General features: G+C 45.2%; 1 protein-coding gene across 1 annotated transcript in view; it reads right to left on the reverse strand.

Moving 5' to 3' along the window:
* LOC310780195 (dual specificity protein phosphatase 10) overlaps positions 1-131 on the reverse strand; it is a gene marked incomplete at both ends in the record, with an annotated part of 3640 nt that extends 3509 nt beyond the window's left edge. Inside the window, one exon of the mRNA XM_083640772.1 lies at positions 1-131. This exon is cut by the window's left edge and continues 854 nt beyond it. Coding sequence (XP_083496898.1) covers positions 1-131 — 131 coding nt within the window.
* Between the last annotated feature and the right edge of the window lie 23463 nt (positions 132-23594).

The raw sequence follows: 23594 nt of genomic DNA on the forward strand, positions 1-23594 counted from the left end.
TTGCCGGAGCACGAGGGGCAGTGGAGGGGTTTGAACAGGCTCGCCCGGCAGTCGGACGCGGTGCTGTTTGAGGATGAGGTGTTGGAGGTGGAGGCCGTGGAGAGACACCCGCCCAGAGTTTTCAGGCCCATGGCTTTTTCTCCCCTGTTGTTCACCGCTCCCACATTGTGAACGCAGGAGAACGACGAGGACGGACTTCCTCCGCCGCCCTGGCAGCTGGCGGAACGCCCCCTACACCCTCGGCATCTCACCAGCTTCCAGCAGCCACAGCGTGTGAAGTCTATGGTGCAGGTGTGGTCTGGGCTGGGGAAGCCTCCGGCGTGGGTGGAGCAGGGCGAGAGGGGCAGACCGCGGAGGATGTGAGGCCGGTGGTCCCTGCCGCGGGACGGGCGAGGCTGGCTGAGCTGCTGGAATGGGGCCGGGGCCGGGGCACGTGCGGGGTGGGGCGAGGGGTAGCTGGAGTTTAGGATGGCAGCATGAGGCACAGGGACTGAGCTGTGGCGGTAGGACTGGCTGTGAGGAGGAGGATGGTTTTGAGCACAGAGGACCTCCTGCTGGCTTTTGTGCAGGCAGTCCTTCTCCTTGTGCTGCTGCGGGTGGGCGGGGACAAACTGTAGGAGTCCCGCGGGGGAAGTGGACAGCTGAGCTCTCTGTGCGTCGTGCTCGGCTCCACCCGGCCTCCCTGCGGTGCCAGTTCTTCTCTCACCTTGTCCCGGGTCCAAATGCAAAGAGACGCGCTTCCCTCTGCCACCTTTGACACTTCCGCCGTGCCTCAACGAGTTGTTGCCGAAGCCTCCTACTTTGACCCCTTTGTCCACTGACAGCTGGATGTCAATTGTGTGCGTGTGAGAGGGCAGCCGCGGCCCGAGAGTCACTGTGCCGTTGCTGTGGCAGTGGCTAAGGACATGTCTGGCAGCCGGCTCGCCCTTCAACTGCTGCGGGCGGGAGGATCGGCGCTTACATTCCAGACTCAGAGAGTTACAGGAGGGGGAATAGAAGGGGTGGGACTGGGAGGGGTGGAGGTGAGGAGGGTGAGTAACGTGTCCATTTGAGGAGGTTGATATGTGATTGTGGGGCTGTGCGATGGCTTGTGGGGAGCCCCCGTACAAGGCAGAGTTTTTAGGGCGCTGAATAACCACTATGCGCTCGTCAAGCGGGAGGGGAGGCATCTGGCTCTATGCAAAGCTGTGCAGTGAAGAGGGAGAAAGAGACAGAAAGAAAGAAGTCAGGTCATTCTTATATGGCAATTTTATGTATGATGATGTCACAAACATGATAGTGGGGCACACACTTTACATTCCATTATTTCAAACACATACTGAATATTGCTTTACAATTATAAAATATTTACATAATACAGTGCAAACCCATAGTTATGAGCACTGATATATATATATATATATATATATATATATATATATATATATATATATATATATATATATATATATATATATATATATATTATACCATGGTCTGGGTGAATACCATTTGAGCTCTATACCACCGTTAAGGGTTAATATGGCACTTTTATAAGTTTAGACAATTTTTTTGTCGATCAGTAACTATTTAGATTACCCCTGTGTGCTCAGTTTATCAAAAATAATGGCTATTTAGAAATCAGTCGTTTTCGGAGATGGGGCTCTATTCTACCCCTGGCCTTAGGCGCTAAACTGGCCTTAAACGCAAAAAAACACGCTTTATGCCTGCCTACCGCTGACTCAGGGAGATAGCGTCATGTTTTTACGCCCCGAAATGCGATTTACGCTGAAGAATTTAAGTTAATTTTGCGGTTAACGCTTTTCAAAACTTATTCAGTGCACGGGGATGCACCCACGGCACGTTGTGTGCCTCCCTCCCCTACCAAACGCCACACACAGACACACATTTGCATCTCTCCCAGCATGCATTGGGGCTTAATAAATTTTGACAAGAAAAAGCAACCAAATCAGCCTAAGTAGGCTAAGTGGTAGATAGAAATAATATGTATGTTAACACAACATGCAATTCTAGAACATTTAAATATTGGACAAAATAAAACATAAAAATCAAAACACAACCCTATGTCAAACATACATGTATTCCAGGTCGTATATATATCTGTCGCAAATACAATGTGTTATAGTCGAGTTTGATGGTTGTACTGTGATGTCCGCTCCAACAAGACTTAGCTTACCTGACACGTACTTTTTCAATAAAAACACATTTATGCCATGACTTTACATAATGTATATTTATGTCGCATCATTTAGCCTGTGATGTGATGTGCAGGAGCAGCAGGTAGCCTACAACTAAAACTAAGCCTGCCCTGAATGAGCCGAGTGGGGGTGCTTGTTCACTATTGTGAAAGTTATGTGTTTACAACATATAAAGCTCATGGAAGTGGATGGATGGTATCAGGAATGTCACAGATAGTTAACATTCTATATTGTACAGGGAGACCATCAGCCCTGCTGAACAGATCTGTATTTGCCTGTAGGTTGAATCATTTTATTCAGGCTATGATATGTGATGCGCTGAGATATCCAAATTGGCATGAAGAGATGACAGCATGCAGCCGCAACCGGACTGGATCAAGTCGCTCCGTGGATCGGAGCTTGGAAGGGAAGAATGTGATTGGTTTACTGCAGATCACCAATCCATAGTTGTGAATAATTCTACGCTTAAAAAGGCATGGTTAAATGGTTAGCGGCACGCAATCTGGCTTTAGCGTCAAGGAAAAATTTGGCAATGCGCGTGACCACGCCCACTAATAGCGCTGCGCCCAGCCATAAACGCAAATTTAAGGCCAGGGGGAGAATAGAGCCCCTGGTGTTGTCAGCTGACAGAAGCCGGCTCTCAGCTGTCAAACTGTCAAACCCTCTGTTTACAACTTTTGCAGCAAGCCAGCCAGACGCTTTGCAAGAGCGCGCGCTACCTGTATCACTGATACAAGTCGAAGAGGAAAAAGATGAGATCAACAAAAAGAAAACAATGAAATGGACAGTTAACAGCAACACACTGAGAGACTTTCTTGTACAAAACATACCTGGACTCCAACATAGAACGCTTCAGATGGTTTTGTCTCCTCTGAGCGTGGCACGCGCCACTTACGTCTTATAAGACCCACAGACATTAACGTAATTCCCTGGAATGCGAGTTTAACGAGCCAGTTACATGGCTTGCATTCTTAGACATATTTTGTATGTTACATACAATTGGCCAAATTATTAGTTAGCTTATGGTCTAGAAATTCTGCCAGGTGCAGGCACTAAAGCAGCCATTTTCTCCAATGATAATCTTGAGCAGCTGAGGGGACTATTTTGTTTCGCCCGTTCTCAACTCATATCTAAGGTTATGAAAACTAGATTTTGATTACAAAACGCATGGAAATATAAATGGTCTTGTTTTGTTTCTTTGGCAAGTGACCATGGTACTGTAGACAACAACAATGGGTTCTTGTGTTTTGCATATGTCTGTAAGTCATCCTTAAGGTGTCTTCTGCATATCAAAAACATACAAAGAACATATTGTACAAAACCAAAAGACCAACAATGTTGCATCTCAGTTTGGTTAACATGTCACACATAATTCCTTTCACATTTGCTCCAAATGACTAGTCTCTCAAGCCAGACTGTCTCTTCTACAGTCTGCAAATGCACCATATACAGTCTGTACTAGTTCACGCCCACAGAGCATGGTCAAAGGAAGTTGGCGAAAAAACACGCTTCAGACCGGAGGAAGATCAAACCGATGCAGGTGATTGGGGAAATATATATTTCTCCAATCACAGTTTAGGATTCATTTTAAATAGAAACAGGCCCTGCCCTCTATCCCTATCACAGCCAACCCTCTCTTCGTTGCCTCTCTCTGGGATACAACTTACAAGGCTTGGTCAAGGAAAGGGTTAACTTGTGTCAAAGATTTATTTAAAGATGGCATCTTTGTTTCCTTCCAGAGGTTAAAGAGGGATTATGACATTCCAGAAACACATCTTTTTAAATATCTTCAGGTCCGTAGCTTTGTCAAAAAACACTTTCCCTGCTTCCCATCTTCTCCACCTGATAGCTGGATAGAAGAGTGTATACTTTTCGATCCACTAGGCAGAGGCCTTATATCCAGATTATATAGTATTAATCAAATCGTAGCTTTGCCCACCCTTGATCATCTGAAGGAGTTATAGGAGCAAGATTTCACAAATGAAATCTCAGACTTTACCTGGCAGTCAGGGATAGGGATGATTCACTCAACATCCATTTGCATCCGACATGGATTATTGCAATTCAAAGTGTTACACAGACTTCATTTATCGAAAAGTAGGCTTGCCAGGATGTACCCCAGCTTGGACCCGACATGTTCTAGGTGTAAACGGGCCCCAGCCACTCTATATCACATGTTCTGGTCATGCTCGTCTCTGACCAGGAAGGACATTGGATCCAGACCCTGCCATTGCCATTTTTGGAGTATCACCTGATGGAGTTACAGTCTCTGGTGCTCTAGCTCAGGGGTTCCCAACCTTTTTTGTGCCAAGGACCGGTAGATAGATGGAAAAAAAAGTCGCGGACCGGTTGTCAAATTTAATAATAATATATATACAGTATATATATATATATATATATATATATATATATATATATATTTTTTTTAATAAACATAGGCTATAATATTATAGGCTGTGTGGTAGTTGAAACATAGTTTCAAGTTGTACCGGTACCGGTCCGTGGCCCGGTGGTTGGGAACCACTGCTCTAGCTGGTGGCTTTAGCTTTCTCATCGCTTCTGGCCCGACGACTAATTTTAATGAGCTGGAAATCAGCTGCCCCTCCATCTCATGCATGTTGGGTCAGAGATGTTATGGCACATCTCAAATTGGAGAAAGTGAAATACACTATACGTGGTTCGACTCAGAAATATCTTAGAGTGTGGGGTCCGTTTCTGGATTACTTTGATCAAAAATACCTCTCTCCTCCCAATACTGCCTAATTGAGATTCAGAGATTCAAGTGTTGGCTTTTGCCACAAGTGATTGCCGGAAAACATATCCTCAGCACTTAGCATATCCCTTGCAAATTGTATTGTAATTGTTTGTAGTATTTATTTATTTTTATTTTTTTTTAGTCTTGGGTGTCTGATTTTATTTTATTTTATTTTATTTTATTCGGCAATTGAAAAGCAATACAAAATACATCATAGCTTTAAAAATTGACAAGGATAAGCACAATAAAGTCTCAGACTTGTTTCCATTGTGGTCCTTGATCTTGTGGCAGAGAAGAAGAAGAAGATGGCGGCAGTCTGAATGGCTAGGCCGTCACGGACAGTAAAAACTGACCAATAATTAATAATTACAATTACAAACGATAGATATGCACATATTTCGATGAAAAACACTAGTAAAAAGCAAGGAAATTCAGCAACAATGACAGCGACAACTCGGCTGCAATAACAACAACAACAATAACAACAACAGTAGGCTACTTTGCTTAGGCATTTACGTTGGCCAAAAGCCAGGTTTTGACCTTCTTTTTGAAGGAATGACGGTTCACCGTATTTTTTAAGTGCAATGGAAGTTTATTCCAGTGAACCGCTCCGCCATATTTAAAGGAATTCTTGCCCATATTTTAGTTTTGAACCTCGGCAGGCACAGGTCAGCAATGCTGGCTCTGGTGTGGTGAGTATGAGCGTCACCGCTCCTCAGGAAGTGAGTATGAGCATCACCGCTCCTCAGGAAGTGAGTATGAACGTCACAGCTCCTCAGGAAGTGAGTATGAGCGTCACCGCTCCTCAGGAAGTGAGTATGAGCGTCACCGCTCCTCAGGAAGTGAGTATGAGCGTCACCGCTCCTCAGGAAGTGAGTATGAACGTCACCGCTTCTCAGGAAGTGAGTATGAGCGTCACCGCTCCTCAGGAAGTGAGTATGAGCATCACCGCTCCTCAGGAAGTGAGTATGAGCATCACCGCTCCTCAGGAAGTGAGTATGAACGTCACCGCTTCTCAGGAAGTGAGTATCAACGTCACCGCTCCTCAGGAAGTGAGTATGAGCATCACCGCTCCTCAGGAAGTGAGTATGAACGTCACAGCTCCTCAGGAAGTGAGTATGAACGTCACCGCTCCTCAGGAAGTGAGTATGAGCGTCACCGCTCCTCAGGAAGTGAGTATGAGCGTCACCGCTCCTCAGGAAGTGAGTATGAGCGTCACCGCTCCTCAGGAAGTGAATATGAGCGTCACCGCTCCTCAGGAAGTGAGTATGAGCGTCACCGCTCCTCAGGAAGTGAGTATGAACGTCACCGCTTCTCAGGAAGTGAGTATGAGCGTCACCGCTCCTCAGGAAGTGAGTATGAGCGTCACCGCTCCTCAGGAAGTGAATTTGAGCGTCACCGCTCCTCAGGAAGTGAGTATGAGCGTCACCGCTCCTCAGGAAGTGAATATGAGCGTCACCGCTCCTCAGGAAGTGAGTATGAGCCTCACCGCTCCTCAGGAAGTGAATATGAGCATCACCGCTCCTCAGGAAGTGAGTATGAGCCTCACCGCTCCTCAGGAAGTGAATATGAGCGTCACCGCTCCTCAGGAAGTGAGTATGACCGTCACCGCTCCTCAGGAAGTGAGTATGAGCCTCACCGCTCCTCAGGAAGTGAGTATGAGCGTCACCGCTCCTCAGGAAGTGAGTATGAGCCTCACCGCTCCTCAGGAAGTGAGTATGAGCCTCACCGCTCCTCAGGAAGTGAGTATGAGCGTCACCGCTCCTCAGGAAGTGAGTATGAGCCTCACCGCTCCTCAGGAAGTGCTCCTTGAGGTACTCGGGAGCTCTGTTGTTGAGTACATTGTGCACCACCTTTAGCTGCAGTTCAACTGCAGCTAAAGCCCAATTTATGCTTCGTCTGCTGACACTTTTGAAACGGTCGCCGACAGAAATGAGGACTTGAGTCGACACTTTCAAGTGTCGGCAAGCAGTGTCTGCTACCTGGTGAAATGTCTAGTGTCGCTGACTACGTCATAGTATCGCGCAAGTCTGATTGGCTATATAGACGGCACGCGCTTCCTTGTTTTGGTTGGGGTCCACCCGCTAGTTTTCGCTCGATTGAAATGAATGAATGTGTCCCCGCTATTTTTATCAGCCTGTCCTTGATGTATGACTTCGTGAAAATCACAAAGAACGTCGTGACCAATTTCCCAGAGAGAGTTGGTGAGTTGTGTGGTTGTGTGCTGTTTATATGCGGCTGCAGCCAAGTACGTTACATCTTGCCTCCGAGGTGGTTTCACTGTGCATTTCGTTCCCTCTGCAGCTGCTTATAGGGTTCGAGTGTCGCGTGACCGTTGTACCGAGGCGAACGTCTTCTGAAGTATAAATGCAACACCATGAGCGACACTTTCTTTTTCGTCTGCGACCATGTGCTGAGCGACACTTTCTAATAAGTATAAATTAAGCTTAAGGGTGCCTGTGTCTCTTGTATTATTATTATGTTTTGTCTTATTTTGGTGCTTCATGTCTTGCTTTTCCTTATGTCTCTGTATATATGTAGTATGTTTGAAATGAAAAACCCAATAAACAAATTTGAATAATAACTCTCTCACCACAAGAGGAGCGTCATCTTATCATGGAGTCATTATGCCAAAACCAATTGTCATGCCAGTTGTGAATAAAGCTTTCTTGTTAGATTTACCCACTGGTCTCTCATGATTGAAAAAGTATATTGACAGTGTGATCATTGTGCTGTGACTTATGTTGCTGTCTGTCTGTTTTGTCACCAAGCTTGTGGAGTGTCACATAAAACTAGGCAGAAGCACAACAAAATGTAATAAATGTCAGCTAATGTCTCAGTGGGGGGGCTAAAAATGTGACAGTGCTTTCATTTTGAAGACTATTTCATGCTTGTATGATTATCTGAAATGAATGAACACCTCCTGCCCCCAGCTAATCAGTTCTGAGTGTTCAGCCAGCCCTAAGGTATCAACTCAATTAGCTGCACCCTCGGGCCAATCACAATTTAGCATTTTCCAAGGCCATGGTATAAACACCAAGTAAACATCACACACACACACACACACACAACATCTCAGCTGGAGAGAAAACCTTCTTAGCATGGCTCAGCAAACAAGAGATTAACTGATCACAGCCTATAAATATGCATTTTGTAATAAGATTACACATTTACAACAGGACTGTGTTGGGGTAAGGACACATCAAACGTCAACGTTCAGTCCCACACAACACGGATACCGACCCAGAGAAAAAACAAACCATGCTCCAGCGTCCCCATGCCTATGTCCACGTACAGAGTCTGGTGATGGTATCCTCATCTTTTTCAGCCTTGCCTGTGTGGTGGAGGGGGTGGGGGTTACATTGACCCAGTTTTGTCATGGTGGAAGTCACAATGACTCTAATCATGTTTCGCTCACGCAGTGTAAACTGTGGCCAGGCTAGTGGCCTTTTCATTCACTCAGTCGCAGCCACTAAGAGGCTCAGTTGGTGCTATAAAACACTAAAATCGATAATTGCAGTGATAGCTCTTGAAATTCCAATGCTAAATGTTTACATAATAAAATGATTACAGATTTCTACAAGCATTTCTACAATAAGAATATCCCATTTGAGAGTTAGAATCTAGAATAAAACAGGAGCCAAGCACAGTCTGTTCAACAAAGGCACATGGATTTTCTCATTACAGTATAGGGTAAAATCAGCAGAAGAAATAAAATAAAATTCTAACAAAAAAACAACACATATTACAGTTATCTGCTTTGTCCTTTCATCCGCAACTTTAGCGAGGTTTGCGTCTTCACAATTAATTTCCTGTATACTGGTAAGTATTGGAAGTGATGCTTCAATAGCAGACATCTAATGAATTCTAATGATAGAAAGCAGCTTAACAGGGCTAGCGTTACAGTATCATATGTACAGCCAAGATCACATTTGATTGAGATACATGAGGTCAATGAGTCTGGTGTGTGAGAATAGAAAAGTGTGTGTCAGGAGTTTGACGATTTCCAGCTAATCAAATGTGATGCCCCCCCCCCCCCCCCCCCCCCCCCAGTGCCCCCTGAGCACAGCCAGCTTTGTAATGGAATGAGGTCCCCCCCCACAGACTTGATCCTACGTATGTTACTTAAAGTCAAAGTGAACCGGAGGTGAGTGCAATAGCGCGAGCGTCGGAGGCTCAAACAAATCTTGTCTGAGATGACAGGGTTGAGAGGCTGACCATATATGGTGTCGATAATTTGATTTGACAATTCTGGGGACTGGCTTTGGCATTGGCATTGGCCACCCCCAAATCGAGTGGGATTCAGCGTGTTGTCGTGCTACACGAGTGGGATCCGCAGAGTACCAGGCAGCCAGCTACTTCGTGCGGAACGAGCGGACAATCCGATGCATGGGTGCTGCCCGCCCGCCTGGAATCTCCGAGGGGCGACCCCTGACAACCAGGTTTTCAGTCGCGCGCCACTATCGCTATTGTGGTAAATACAATATTCCTGGAATGCGAGTTTTAACGAGACAGTTACATTTCTTTGCATTCTTAGACATTACCGTTTTTGTTTTTTTGTTCATGTTTCATTCAATTGGCCAAGTTAGTAGTTAGTTTATGGGATAGGAATTCTGCCAGATGACAGGCACTGGGCGCCATTTTCTCCTTCATTTGGAAGAGAAAATTATCCTGAAATGAAGATTTGATTGACAGCTGCCATGTCGTGATATGATTGGTTGAAATGGGGTAGAAATTTTATAGTACTAGGTGACGTCAGGAAACTGTAGATTACTGTTATGAATGAAATCTTGAAAAATGAACTTTTGATGTGAAAAAGTGTGAAAAACTAAAGAAATTAGATTTTTGTGATTTTTTTTTTGCATACATTAAATAGGTGCACTGCATACCCAGGTATTTGAACTAAAAGAAAAGAGTCATTTTGGGGTTCAGCTCGACTTTAAGGACTGCACTTTAAATTGGTGTGAATGTTCGCTTTGTCTTCTACTCTTGATGTGACCGCTACGCTGCACTTGCACAAAGACAAAATTCCTTGTTTGTAATCTGATTACTCACTGTGCCTATTAAAGTGAATCTTGAATCTTGAAATCTGTCACAACAACAACAGCAACAGTAGATCATGTGTAAGAGCATCTGAGATTTCATAAAATGTTATTATTTTGCCTCACTTTTGAAGCCTATACTTACATTGAGAGAGATTCAGGTGCTAAAGTTCACGAACAAGAAACAAGCCGAGCATCTCTGTGCCAAACTGCAAATATTAAGGCACATTTACAGGAAAAAGTAAAGTGAACAATATATGGGCAATCTTGTTGAACTCTGTAAATGATTCCATTGTGTAGTGAGGATTTTGGCACCGAAACCTGAATGTCTTCCTTTATAACAATAACAACTAAGTATTGAGTGCATCCTTTTACACAGAGCTGAACAGTCACTTTTTATTTTTTGTTTTTGCTCCAAGTGAAATGTTTTATGGACACTTTTGATTCAGTAGCTCACTGGCTGGCTTGGTTCCAGCCTTAAAATTCATTATATAATTTTCAAAATGTCTATGGAGAAAATGAATGGGGAATTCTCTTCCGGGGTGCTGGAGATGTCACGTGACGTGACTATTACATTAAGAATTAAAAGTCAGTCAACATCAATACCCTAGATTACATATACAGTAAATCTATGCAATATAAGATAGCAGTGAAATATGTACTCTCATAATGAAATATGTACTCTCATAATGTTAAGACAACCTTTCAGAGGAAGTGAGGCATACAACCAAAGAGGTTATATGCCAAATTTAACAAAGCGAGCTACCCAGATTAGGTTGAAAAAACAAACGCTGCAGGAGGGATCAAGAAAAGGAAAGGCAAATGCAAATGTGTGCGCACATGATTAAGTATGTATTCATGTTTAAGAGCTAAAGTCCGCTAAGCTTTGCAGTAATGCTATTAGCTTCGGAATTGGAATCAAAGCAACTGTAACGAGGTGAAATATATAAAATGGCACAGATATGGGGAAAAAAAGAAAAGAAAAAAGGTTACGTGCCACTCAGTTACAGTTGGTCAGTGCTGAGCCTACAGGGAGGACAACTGCATATACACCTATCTCTTTGCAGCCCATTGAACTCTCCAATGGACAAACAAAGTGTCCACCCCCCCCCAAATACATAATGAAAATTTGCAGCTTACAACTTTTTGTTATGCTTTCCTAGAATAAGGCATTTGAATCACATGCAGTTTCAATCATCTTAGTACTTCTGGGTGGGTTGAAACCAGCCTTGTAGCAGCCAATAACATTATTGCACATAACATAATAACTGTGGAATATGTAATAAAACAAAGTTAAATCACTATGAGAATACATGTATTTGGCACAAGCACAATAACTACATGAATTTGTCCTGGGACATATTGACAAAATATCAAGTGCTGCATTACATGACACACATGCTGCAGGGGTCAATGGGACGTTTAGGATAGGCTATATATCACTCCGCAAATATCCATACAGCATTCAATCAGGACAATCAGACAGGATGATTTCAGCTGTGTGCAGAGTGTTCTTCTTGAGGTGGTGGAAGTTTTGGGGGGAGAGATGGTAGCCTGGGCGTGCAGGATCGGTGGCAGCCCGTCTGGTCCTTCATCAACAGCATCTGACAGCCAAACAGCCACTGATCAGTGGAGACGACGACGCATTGGAGCTTGAAATGGGACGATGCGGAGGAAAACCAGGCGGTGATGTGAGGATGACTTCCGATTATGTAAACTTGATTTGTGAGATATCAAGCTTCTTGAGTTGGTAGATGTTTTTTCAGCGCATTAGAAGGTGCTGGTGATACGTGCAATGTGCACCATAAGCACATGAATGTGTGATTGATTTCCAAGGAGCGATGAGCAGAAGACAGTCCTCATTTTCACACTTTTAAGTGTGTTTTGATCTCAGACAGGCGGACAGATGGATAGCAGGAGGAGGTGTACAGGGAGGAGAGGAGTGGAGAACACACATCAGCACACACACAATCTGGGCAGGCAGTCTATCAGCCTGACGACTAATATGACTCTGGGTGACCTAAGAGCAGCATGGGGGTCAGACAGAGACCCAGCCGCAGAATCTGCCTCTTATCCGTCGGAGAGTCCCATGTCCACACACAGATTGAAGAGGCTATATTCAGCTGGGACAGCTTGCTGATGAGCAGTTCGGATGTGACTGGAAATCAATTAAGAGATTCTTGAGCTAGGGGGTGTCAACTCATTTCAACTGTAAGACAGCATGTTGAAATGTTGAAAGCATTGTCCACTGACTGTCTTTCCCCATTGGCAAACTGAAAGATCAGTGCCACTGGCCCACAGTCAGGAAGTAGGTTACTTTGGCTTTCTTAGGCACAGAAACAACTATGGATGGTAATCAAGCTAATAATGTAATAACCTACCAATAATCAAAATCTTGAGATGCCAACTTCTTAGTTAGTATTTTTCTTGAAATGTAATAACTTATAGACTGGTTATCTATTACATTATTGAATGGGCTAAATAATGTAATAGCCTAAATCCATAATGTAATGACACTGTAAATACCAAAAAGTGAATCCAATTATATAAGTAAGACTGGCAATAAAATAAAATAAAATAAAATAAAATAAAATAAAATAAAATAAAATAAAATAAAAAAGAGAAAAAAAAGAGAGACTATTTTCATGCTCAAAGAATGGGGTCGTGGACAGGAACCAAATTCAAACTCTGTTGATAGGAAGCAAGGAAGAGCTATGTGATGATGGGATTGAACTTGACATCATACAGTCATCCTGAGTGACACATTTCACCTTTACCTCAGGAGGAGCTTCAATACCAGCCATTAGGGAAGCATTCCACAGTGTGCAGGTATTATTACGTCAATCACCGGACGTCCCATGTCAGTGTATTGAAGTGACCTGACGTCTGCTTTGCTGAGAGGTAAGATCGAATTTGATTTGAACAATTCTAGGCCATGTATTGTTCATGGTACGTTGGAAGAGAAACAGTCTTTGGATATAAGCTAATATGGCCCTTATGGCTTCTGAATATGGAAGAAAATACTTCCTTTAGAAAAATGTTGGCAGACTACTTAGATTGGAACAAGCTAATTCACTGAAGTGCAAAAGCAGGAATAGCAGGCTTTTTAGGATGTTTTAAACAGAAACATTATTATTATTAATATTATTATTATTATTATTATTATTATGATGATGATGATGATGATGATGATGATTATTTTAAATAGAATCAGTCACACAATAGAAAAATAGCTCTAGTAATGTATTTCTGGACCTGGAAAATACAGTACATTTGGCTCAGCCCCAAAGCTTTTGTGGGTAGCATTCAGTTGACAGTATATAGTGTACCAAACACCTTCATAAATCTTCTTAATCTACAAAAACGCTACACAGCATTACTGTGTGTCAGTAGAGCGCCTGGACACTTCTAAAGCCTGTCAGCTACAGTTCAGCAGAGATGACCTAGCCTGGGTAAACCCAGCCTTCAACGTGACATCACAGGCTATGCCTGTAGCGTGACTGATAGCACATAGAGGTCACGTGGAGGCTGGGTTTACCAAGGCTAGAGATGACCCTGAGTTCAATTCTCAAACGGAAACTTTGTTAGAAAAAATAAAAAGGTATGCAGTATGCAGATTCCCCTTTTTAGCATTCATCGTGGTGGTGAAGTTAATCACCAGAGTGTCAAAATAGGTTAAGGGTGGGGAGGGGCAGCACTGAGAGAATCACCTCCTTACCATTGTTAATGAGATATATATGAAAGAAATCTAATTTATGACTACAACCTGCGCCTTGTGCAGACGGCCGCCTGCCAAGCAGAGGGATAAGTGCCTCTGAATGAGGTATTTAACCCCCACCTGTTCCATCTCAGCCTCAGAGACCAGCAGCAGAGCACTACATGTTCCAGCTCAGCCTCAGAGGCCAGCAGCAGAGCACTACATGCTCCAGCTCAGCCTCAGAGGCCAGCAGCAGAGCACTACATGTTCCAGCTCAGCCTCAGAGACCAGCAGCAGAACACTGCATGCTCCAGCTCAGCCTCAGAGACCAGCAGCAGAACACTACATGCTCCAGCTCAGCCTCAGAGGCCAGCAGCAGAGCACTGCATGTTCCAGCTCAGCCTCAGAGACCAGCAGCAGAACACTACATGCTCCAGCTCAGCCTCAGAGGCCAGCAGCAGAGCACTACATGTTCCAGCTCAGCCTCAGAGACCAGCAGCTGAACACTACATGCTCCAGCTCAGCCTCAGAGGCCAGCAGCAGAACACTACATGCTCCAGCTCAGCCTCAGAGGCCAGCAGCAGAACACTACATGCTCCAGCTCAGCCTCAGAGGCCAGCAGCAGAAGGCTGCATGGTCCAGCTCAGCCTCAGAGGCCAGCAGCAGAACGCTGCATGTTCCAGCTCAGCCTCAGAGGCCAGCAGCAGAACACTGCATGTTCCAGCTCAGCCTCAGAGACCAGCAGCAGAACACTGCATGTTCCAGCTCAGCCTCAGAGGCCAGCAGCTGAACACTACATGCTCCAGCTCAGCCTCAGAGGCCAGCAGCAGAAGGCTGCATGGTCCAGCTCAGCCTCAGAGGCCAGCAGCAGAACACTGCATGTTCCAGCTCAGCCTCAGAGGCCAGCAGCAGAACGCTGCATGTTCCAGCTCTGCCTCAGAGGCCAGCAGCAGAACGCTGCATGTTCCAGCTCAGCCTCAGAGGCCAGCAGCAGAAGGCTGCATGGTCCAGCTCAGCCTCAGAGGCCAGCAGCAGAACACTGCATGCTCCAGCTCAGCCTCAGAGGCCAGCAGCAGAGCACTACATGTTCCAGCTCAGCCTCAGAGGCCAGCAGCAGAAGGCTGCATGGTCCAGCTCAGCCTCAGAGGCCAGCAGCAGAACACTGCATGCTCCAGCTCAGCCTCAGAGGCCAGCAGCAGAACACTGCATGGATGTGTTGTTTTCTTGCTGCTTTCTGAGAAATATTGGGTGAAAACAAAACCTTCCACAGCTTTGTTGGCCGAGGTAACAACCAACTATCTGGCATTATTCTATTTGGCAAGGAGTTGCTCAGCTTGAACAAAAATTCAACAGCAACATCTGTTAGTTGAAATGTGGTAACAACAGTTTTCCCTCTGGAATTCATATTGTATGAGAACATCTCCAGATCCCTGAAGACACTCAAGACAGTCTAACTGAAAGTCTGAGTGTGTGTGTGTGTGTGTGTGTGTGTGTGTGTGTGTGTGTGTGTGTGTGTGTGTGTGTGCGTGTGCGTGTGTGTGTGTGTGTGTGCGCGTGCATGCGTGCGTGCGTGCGTGTGTGCGTGTGTGTGTGTGTGTGTGTGTGTGCGTGTGTGCGTGCGTGTGTGCGTGTGTGCGTGCGTGTGTGTGTGTGTGTGTGCGCGTGCGTGCGTGCGTGCGTGTGTGCGTGTGTGCGTGCGTGTGTGCGTGTGTGTGTGTGTGTGTGTGCGCGCACACGTGCGTGTGTGTGTGTGTGTATGTGAGAACGACAACACGGGACGTCCCGAGGCTATCACAACACACAGCACCTCCCTCAGTGGCACAGACAGTCGGCCCGTGGCATAAACATCCTTAAGAAGAAGGACCACATAATGGAGCTATTAATATTATAATGACGAGAGTCATTTCATGGTTATGGTTGGAGGCTTTTGGGGCCACAAACACAATCTTGTCCAGGGCCACCATCGGCCTGGGGCCAGCTCTGTTACTACATTATTAAACCCCAGTTATATACAGTAGCCCTGTTTTAATATCCAATTTCAGATGTTATCATTGCAAAACCTCTTTGTGGTTCTAACATCTTTGGAGCTATAGGGCCTTATTTAACTCATTGAGTGCCAATGACGACTAAAGTCGTCAATTCAAATAGTAACGTAGAGTGCCAATGACGACTAAAGTCGTCAATTGCGTTTTTTGACGGTGGGATGTGGATCAAAGACTGATGCATCTCCTGTGAAAGTATGGGGGATGTTGAATGTGTAAAAGCTATTTTACGGACCCATTAGGTGGCGACAGTGCTCTCCAGATTAGAGAAAGGTGAGGAAAAAAACAGAAGAAGCCGTGGGGACACGGAAACCGCATCGGTATGCATCGATATGCATGAAGCATAACGTTAGCTGTGCCTGCAGCAGCCAATCTGCTGCCACAATTGAGCCCCTCCATCTCCGCTGCGATAGCTCCTCCACATGATTAGTTGTGGAGTTGTTATTATTCTCAGTTGGAAGCGCTGGGAGCGGGCGACAAAAACGGCGGAACGCTGTGAAAAAGCTGGGTTTTCAGTGCAGAGCAAACGCAGCAGAGAGCCACCAGAGCCACCAGAGACACACCCACGGAGGAGGGGTTTGCAGTGGAGGGGGGTGGGGCACGCAGGGCAGCATACAACACTGACCCAGACAGCAGGCTCGATGGACAGATTGGTTGGCAAACACAAGCTAGAATATCTGATGCCCACCAGCAGTAAATCAAGACCAGCAAGAAGGTGTAGGGTCTGCGCAGCAGGGGCCAGCGCTGCTGGTTGCAGCTAAAAAATATTATTTTGCCAAACAAAATTCCTTTGTTTTCGCTGTTTTATTGAAGGAAATTATTTTTGAGGTGTCACTACATCAGAAAATATTAGCTTCAGAGTCAGTGATGTGCTTGAAATGCTTCATTTCACAAAAGGCTGATTATCTCAGCTTCTAGTTTGAAACATCTGTTTTTGCTGAAAACAACCTATATTCTCCGGCTGATAACTAAAGAACGGAAAATGATATCAATAAACTTTTTTTTGCTGATGATACAATAGACTCTCATCGTTCTTTGGGCGTGTTCGGTGTTTACATAGTAATATCACACAATATTCTGTGGGCCTCGAGAAATCACTGAAAACGCTCTGAAAGGGCTGGCACTGGGAGCATCCGTTTTCCAAAAGTGGCTGGCACTCAATGAGTTAAATCGCACCATGAAGGAGCTGCTGCATGAACCGTTCTGCACAGGCAGATGCCAGCATGACACACACCACTTTTTGGAAACCCTGAATTTGGAAAAATGCCAAATGACATGGACATGTGTCACAAAACGCTGAGTTGTTTTGATATAGATTCATGAGCCAACTTATTAGGGCCTCTTCTATTTGCACTCAGCATGCTTCCTACTGGTGACATTATAAAGCCATACCTATATGGTTTGAAGTCTCCTCCATTCACTTCATACTCGTGCTCTTTCATTCACTTACGCAGAAGACACACAACTTTACACTGCAGTACAACCTAATGAAACGCTTCTGAAATCCATATTCAAAATATCAAAAGACACGAATGACAAATAACTTTTTACCCCTTAACCCTGACACAATTGTCATTTGAGCCCCTCAGCACCATAGAACTCACCAAGAGCAATTATATAGGCCTACTTGATCTCAATTAGTCCTGTTACTCCAAAATAATTTTGGCAAATATCCTGCATTGCCTTTTGACTTAACTTCTCTTGATAATAATACTGATCGAAGCAAAATTCAAACCAGCTTCATACATATCTCCAATATTTTAAGCATTTCCTCTTTTTGAACAATGCATTTTGGGAGGAATCAATTCATGACTCGCACTGAATGTTTGTTTTTGTTGTGGCCGCCATCTTTATGCCCGAAGACAGCACACAGTAGGCTACCTGTTTTTACAAGTCTATGGGAGGACTGTTCAAAACCAGGCCCTCTTTGAACTCTAAATACTCTTTATATACTAGAACCTCCATTCAAACTCCAAACCACTCAGTTACTTCTGCTTTCAATCACAATATCAAAAAAAAAAGTGATGTCATGTATAGTTTTTGAGATATTGACATTTGTCTGACACTAGTGTTCCAATCTATTTCAAATTGCACAGCAGATAGAGGGCATCAAATTGGGCAAAAAGATGGCGTCAAACAAAAACAAACAACAAACAAAAACGCAAGTCATGAATTGTTGCAATGTACTACTATCTTGCAGTTCCACACAAAATCATAAATTTCATTCAAAACTCTCCTGCCAAAACATTCACATAAACCAGAAAAGAGGAGTCACAAGTCTATTCTCTCTTCATTGGCTCTCAGCAATGGCTCTGAGTGATTAACAAGTCTAACCCCTAAATTGCAATGCAGTGAGTGGTCTCGCGCCATAATACAGCACTGATTGAGCCAAGCTAGAATAGAAGACTCCAGCATCATCACCAGCTGCTACACGTCGTAGAACCTTCTCCTGCAGAAGCATGATCCTGCCCATGTCAGGTGACCAGATGCTGCCTCAGTGTTTGTATCCTGAATCAGAACCCATTTAGTGCAGTTTATAATCTATAATAACCACTACTGCAAAACCATGCCCTTCCTTTGTCGGGCCTCTGAGCTCCTTTTGAAAAGTCTGCCTTTCATCTTTTAGTGCTACAGTCCTACCCACACGCACGCACGCACGCACGCACACACACACACACACACACACAGACACACACACACACACACACACACACACACCCACCCACCCACCCACACACACACACACACACACACACACACACAAACACACACACACACACACACGGGCCTCACATCTTAAATGTGTGCTTTTGTTATTTTATCTGCTTGTTCATTCAGATTGTTTATGTCCTTCTGTTGCTTGGCTTATTCTGTAGAACCAACAGTGTATTCCTGCAAATGCACTGCAGTGCTCCTTCAGTCTGTGCAGTGTCTTGCCTGTCAAGTTACCGGCCCTTCATGAACAACCTACTTGTCATTCATGAGTGATTTACATGTCTGCCTCTATAAGCAAAGGCATTTGTAACCATGATTGCACACAGGACTCAGACAGACGATATCCTGAAATGCTCAAATAGCTCATGGCATGCTTGTTGAATACAAAGTGTGCTGGGAACCCTGGTATTTTATAATTTATCCCGCATGAAGCTGGAATGGAAATGCACTTCACACACTGAACCATGAAAGTGTGTTTGATTTCCAAACAGCTCTGGGTCATTTTTAGCCTTTCAGTCTGCTCCTCTGCCTCTGTGCCATGCTTCCAAGGCAGGTGAACATATCACTTACTCCCAGTGCCTCTGGGTAGTGCTCACAGCTGCATCACCACACAATCCATTAGGTTGAGAGATGCGAGAGACTTGGCTTCTGAAATGTCCAAATACATTACTTAGCACTACGCTACTATGCTCAAATTCTGCTTTCAAATGTATTTTCCCTGTTGTGTTTTTGGCACAGAGTACAGAAAACAGCCACTACCACTGGCCTCCTCCACTACACCTTCCATAGCAACAACATCCAGCAACAATCTCAGTGTGAAATGAAATATGTTAAACAGAAAAACAATCAATACTATTTACATTGTGGATTTTTATATTTATTCACACCCCCCCCTCCCCTCTTTCAAGAGTCCACTGCCTCCATCATCCTGACACAAAACCCCCCACATCAGCAGCACCAGCTCTCGTCAGCACAGCCACAAGCTATTTCTAATGACATGTACCATCATCACTCAGCATAGCCCTTTCCACAACGCTGTATGTTCAGATTAAAGTCTTTCTGATTCTGATTCTGATTCTGATCATCCCACCTGAATCCAGCGTCCTTTCCCAGAAAAGCAGTCTGGGTTCACAATTATCTCTCAAGCCACAAGGGGGTCGTCCAAGATTACAATTGTCGCTCCGAAATTTCAAACTCACCCACAGTTGGGTTGAAGCAGCATGGTGGATTTATAGCTCTCCCATTGGTTGCCGACCATTTCAGTCGGTGCGGGATGGAAATCCCATTCCGCTCCCTGCAAGCTCTGCAATTGGCTCCGACCCGCTCTGACTGCGGCCATATTTGGATTTCCTTTCCACGCCCCCCCGTGTGGAATCTGTATGCCTCTGCTGCTGTACGTGTAGAATCTGTATACCTCTGCTGCTGTACGTGTAGAATCTGTATGCCTCTGCTGCTGTACGTGTCGAATCTGCCGAGCTCAAATGCCTGTGTCCCTGCCTTTGAAACAATAATATCCGCTAGCTCGTTGCTACACGCTGAAAACGATTGATGTGGATTATGCAATGAAGCAGCCTGCATGGTACGTTCAGCCTTTTTCCCCTCTAATCCACAGTGAAAGCGTTCCCAGCCAGACTCTCTCCGCCCCTTTGCTGGGAGAGTCTGGCAAGCGAGACTAACTGGGGTAGATTCTTTCTAAACCACAGTTCAAGCCTGCGTCGCACAGGCGCAGTCGACGCCGGCGCCATCTTGAAGTGTTGTTTGAGAAAGGATCGACCCCGGTCCACACGTTTATGAAAAAGAATTAAAAATGTTTATTAGCCTCGCTGACTTTCAATACCTGAGCGCGCAAGACTGTCCGGTAACTGTGGGTGAGTTTGAAATTTCGGTGCGACACTTGTAAAGTATAGCTACATCTTGGACGACCTCTTTGTGGCTTGAGAGATAATTGTGAACCCAGACTACTTTTCTGGTAAAAGACGCTGGATTCAGGTCGGATGATCTGAATATACAGCGTTCTTGAAAGGGCTACACACACAGCATTGGTTTAATTGTCTAAAAGGGATATTCTGCCATCAAAATCCCATTGGTTCCTGTTTACTCTCCACTCGCTACCTCATACTTTTGACCACTAGATGGCGCGCCGCATAATTTTTTATATGTATTTTTTCCCTCGCATCTTCGTGGCAGAGTATTTGGACCTTAACCATGATGAAGGAACACGGAAATAAAGCTGATGTGAGCTGCAAGGCCCAATAACCAGCTGGGCCTGTGCACCTTGTTGTTGGTAATTTACTAGACACTTATTGCTGCAGAGATTCACCCCAATAAATAATAACAGCTCACCTATTATAGCAGAGGGGGGGGGGCAAGACTGCTGCTATCATTTTCCATCAGGCGCCTAGCAGCGTAATATGACACGAGGATACGTTCCCTGATTTACGGTGTGTGGCATCAATTTGCAGAGCGTCGTTATAAAGAGATGCTGAAAAGCGTGTGGGCATTCATAGGCGATTTCGCGTTGCAAAAAAAACAAAACAAAAAAAACAACTCGCCGACACGTCGTGCTGTGCCAGCCGCTGCACTAAACCTAAACACACTTAGATAGCCTACTATACAGACTGAGACCCGCAGCCCGCAGCCCGACCGAGTACTACGATAAGTAATTACTGAAAGAAAATGAAGCATCACTTACATCAGGAGTGGCAGTCCCGTGGTGTATTCATCATGTATGCGCAGCGTAAAGAGGTCCTCCTCATGCCTGGAGTGGCCCGAGTGGACGAGCCGATGCATTTGGTATGATCCAGATGTGTAACACCTTCCCTGCCTGCTCGTTTGTTCATGTATTTAAAAAGAGACAGAGCTGCCTGCTTTGAGTGGAGGGTTATACAGCTCGGCCGGACTTACATAGATAAATAAATAAATGTTACCAAAAGTGCTTTAGCCAAGTCAGCTGGCGTCATGGCTGAGCGTGTGTCACTCTGGGCTGCGATGCTCGTGTGAGGAGACAGTGGTGGGGGGCGGGGGGCGGGGGGTGGGGGTGGGGTCTAATTGTCTCCATTGTGGATGACATCATCCCAGGCCAATGGGCAAAACACATGTGATAAAGGCTCAGTCGGCCTCTGTGGCAAGCTCAGCACGTGTGGGCTACAGTAACTGTAGTGGGGGTGGGTGATGGTTAGGGAATTGAACCCACAACCCTGTGTCACACCATTTCACATCACAGCATGTGTTTCTACTGGAATATTATTGTAATATCATATGAGATTAATTAAAAACAATAAAGACACTATATGGATATTATACGTCCCTTTATTAATATTATTATAGCCTAGGAGTTAGGCCTAGTAATTTCAATCAGGATGTTGTTGGTGCATTCAGGCACAATTAATGGTATAGTGGCAAATACATTGAACCAGCAACCTATTGTAGGCCCCCTAAATCAGTGGTTCTCAAAGTGGGGTCCGGGGGCCCCCAGAGGTCCTTCCAGGGGGTCCCCCAGCAAAAAGGGGAATAATTCATTTTTACTATAATTCCATCTATAAGTAACACAATGACAGAATGAATGTATGGCTATTTTATCATGGTTTCATGTACTTTTCTGTAATAAACATTACATTACATTACATTACGTCATTTGGCAGACGCTTTTATCCAAAGCGACTTACAATAACACATTTTTTGTCCGCAATAGAGCAATCAACTATGGAGCACGGTCTATGACAACTACAACTTCTGAAGGAACAGTGGTACAAGTTTAGGTTAGTGGTACAAGTTTAGGTTAGTATATATATATATATATATATATATATATATATATATATATATATATATATATATATATATATTGTAACAAAGTGGGTATTTGTCCAAGGAACTGGAGACTTGAAGTTGGTACAGGCTTTTTATTCTTGTCTTCACAATATAGCTCCTAGCAGCTAGCTTCGCTGCTAGCTCTGCAACCACCCGGTCAGCTCCCTCGCATAGCCTGACTGGCCTCCGCCCCGGCCGCTGGTCACATATATCCCCTTCCCCCTAGGAACACACCCACACATATCAGTTCCTAGCCAAGCACGGAAACACCCCAATACACGTAATTACCCGATACGCTACACTTCCCCCACACAAATTTAATGTCGCTTCCACGCGACATGCACAACCCACACACATCCCCCTGTACCAAAACACACCCAACACAACATTTTTCCCATCACCACATCAAATTCTAATTCCCACAAACCCCACAACATTTCAATTCCCCACAATTAGTCCCTTCTTTTTTCCCAACACCCCCGTCATAATGTCCAGTTTGCATCAGGTACTCCGTAATGTCTAGTTTTCCATTAGGTACCCCCATAATGTCTAGTTTCCCATTAGGCACTCCATAATGTCTAGTTTTTCATTATTTCCTTCTTTTTCACACATTTCAATTCAAACACAAGCCCCCACATTTTCCTTAGCTTTTCTTTTAAACCCCATTTCCATCCCCCCTTTTTCCAGCTTCTGTCCCGCCTGAAGCACTCTTTTCGATCCCCCCTTTTTGTTTGTTCCAGTAGCCAAATGCACGAACGAGCACCGGATCGACATCCTCGTCCTCCGGTCTCCACTCGCGCTGACCCTGGCGTCGTCCTCCCGGCCTCGCACTCGCTCGTTTTTCCGTCCCCCTCCTCCAGGGTTGAGGACAGCAGAGCGAACACCACCGGCGTCGATCTTCCCCTCGGCTCTCCGCTCGTTTTTCCGTCCCCCTCCTCCAGGGTTGAGGACAGCAGAGCGAACACCACCGGCGTCGATCTTCCCCTCGGCTCTCCGCAGTGCAACGTTAGGGGGTGTATAGCGGTTAGGCTGGGCCGGTTCCCCCGGCGGTAACCCCTCTCGCTCACTCGGAGACACGAGCGTCGCTCTCCCGACTGTAACAACGCTGCAGACGATGTCCCTCTCTTCCCTCTGGCTGTTCCCCTGCAGCACCGTTCTCCTATCCGTCACCACGTTCTCTTCTCCCCGGCTGCTCACGCTCTTCCCAGCCTGCGTCTCACCTCCGGCCTCCACACTCTCAGTGCAGTCCCTGGCCAAGTGCTCCGGTGACTGGCAAGTCCAGCAGAGTCTCACCTGTCCGCCGCCTGCACGTCTCTCTTCTCCCGCTGCCCCCCG

The sequence above is a fragment of the Poromitra crassiceps genome (assembly GCF_964638095.1).
Source record: "Poromitra crassiceps genome assembly, chromosome: 1".
NCBI lineage: Eukaryota > Metazoa > Chordata > Actinopteri > Beryciformes > Melamphaidae > Poromitra > Poromitra crassiceps.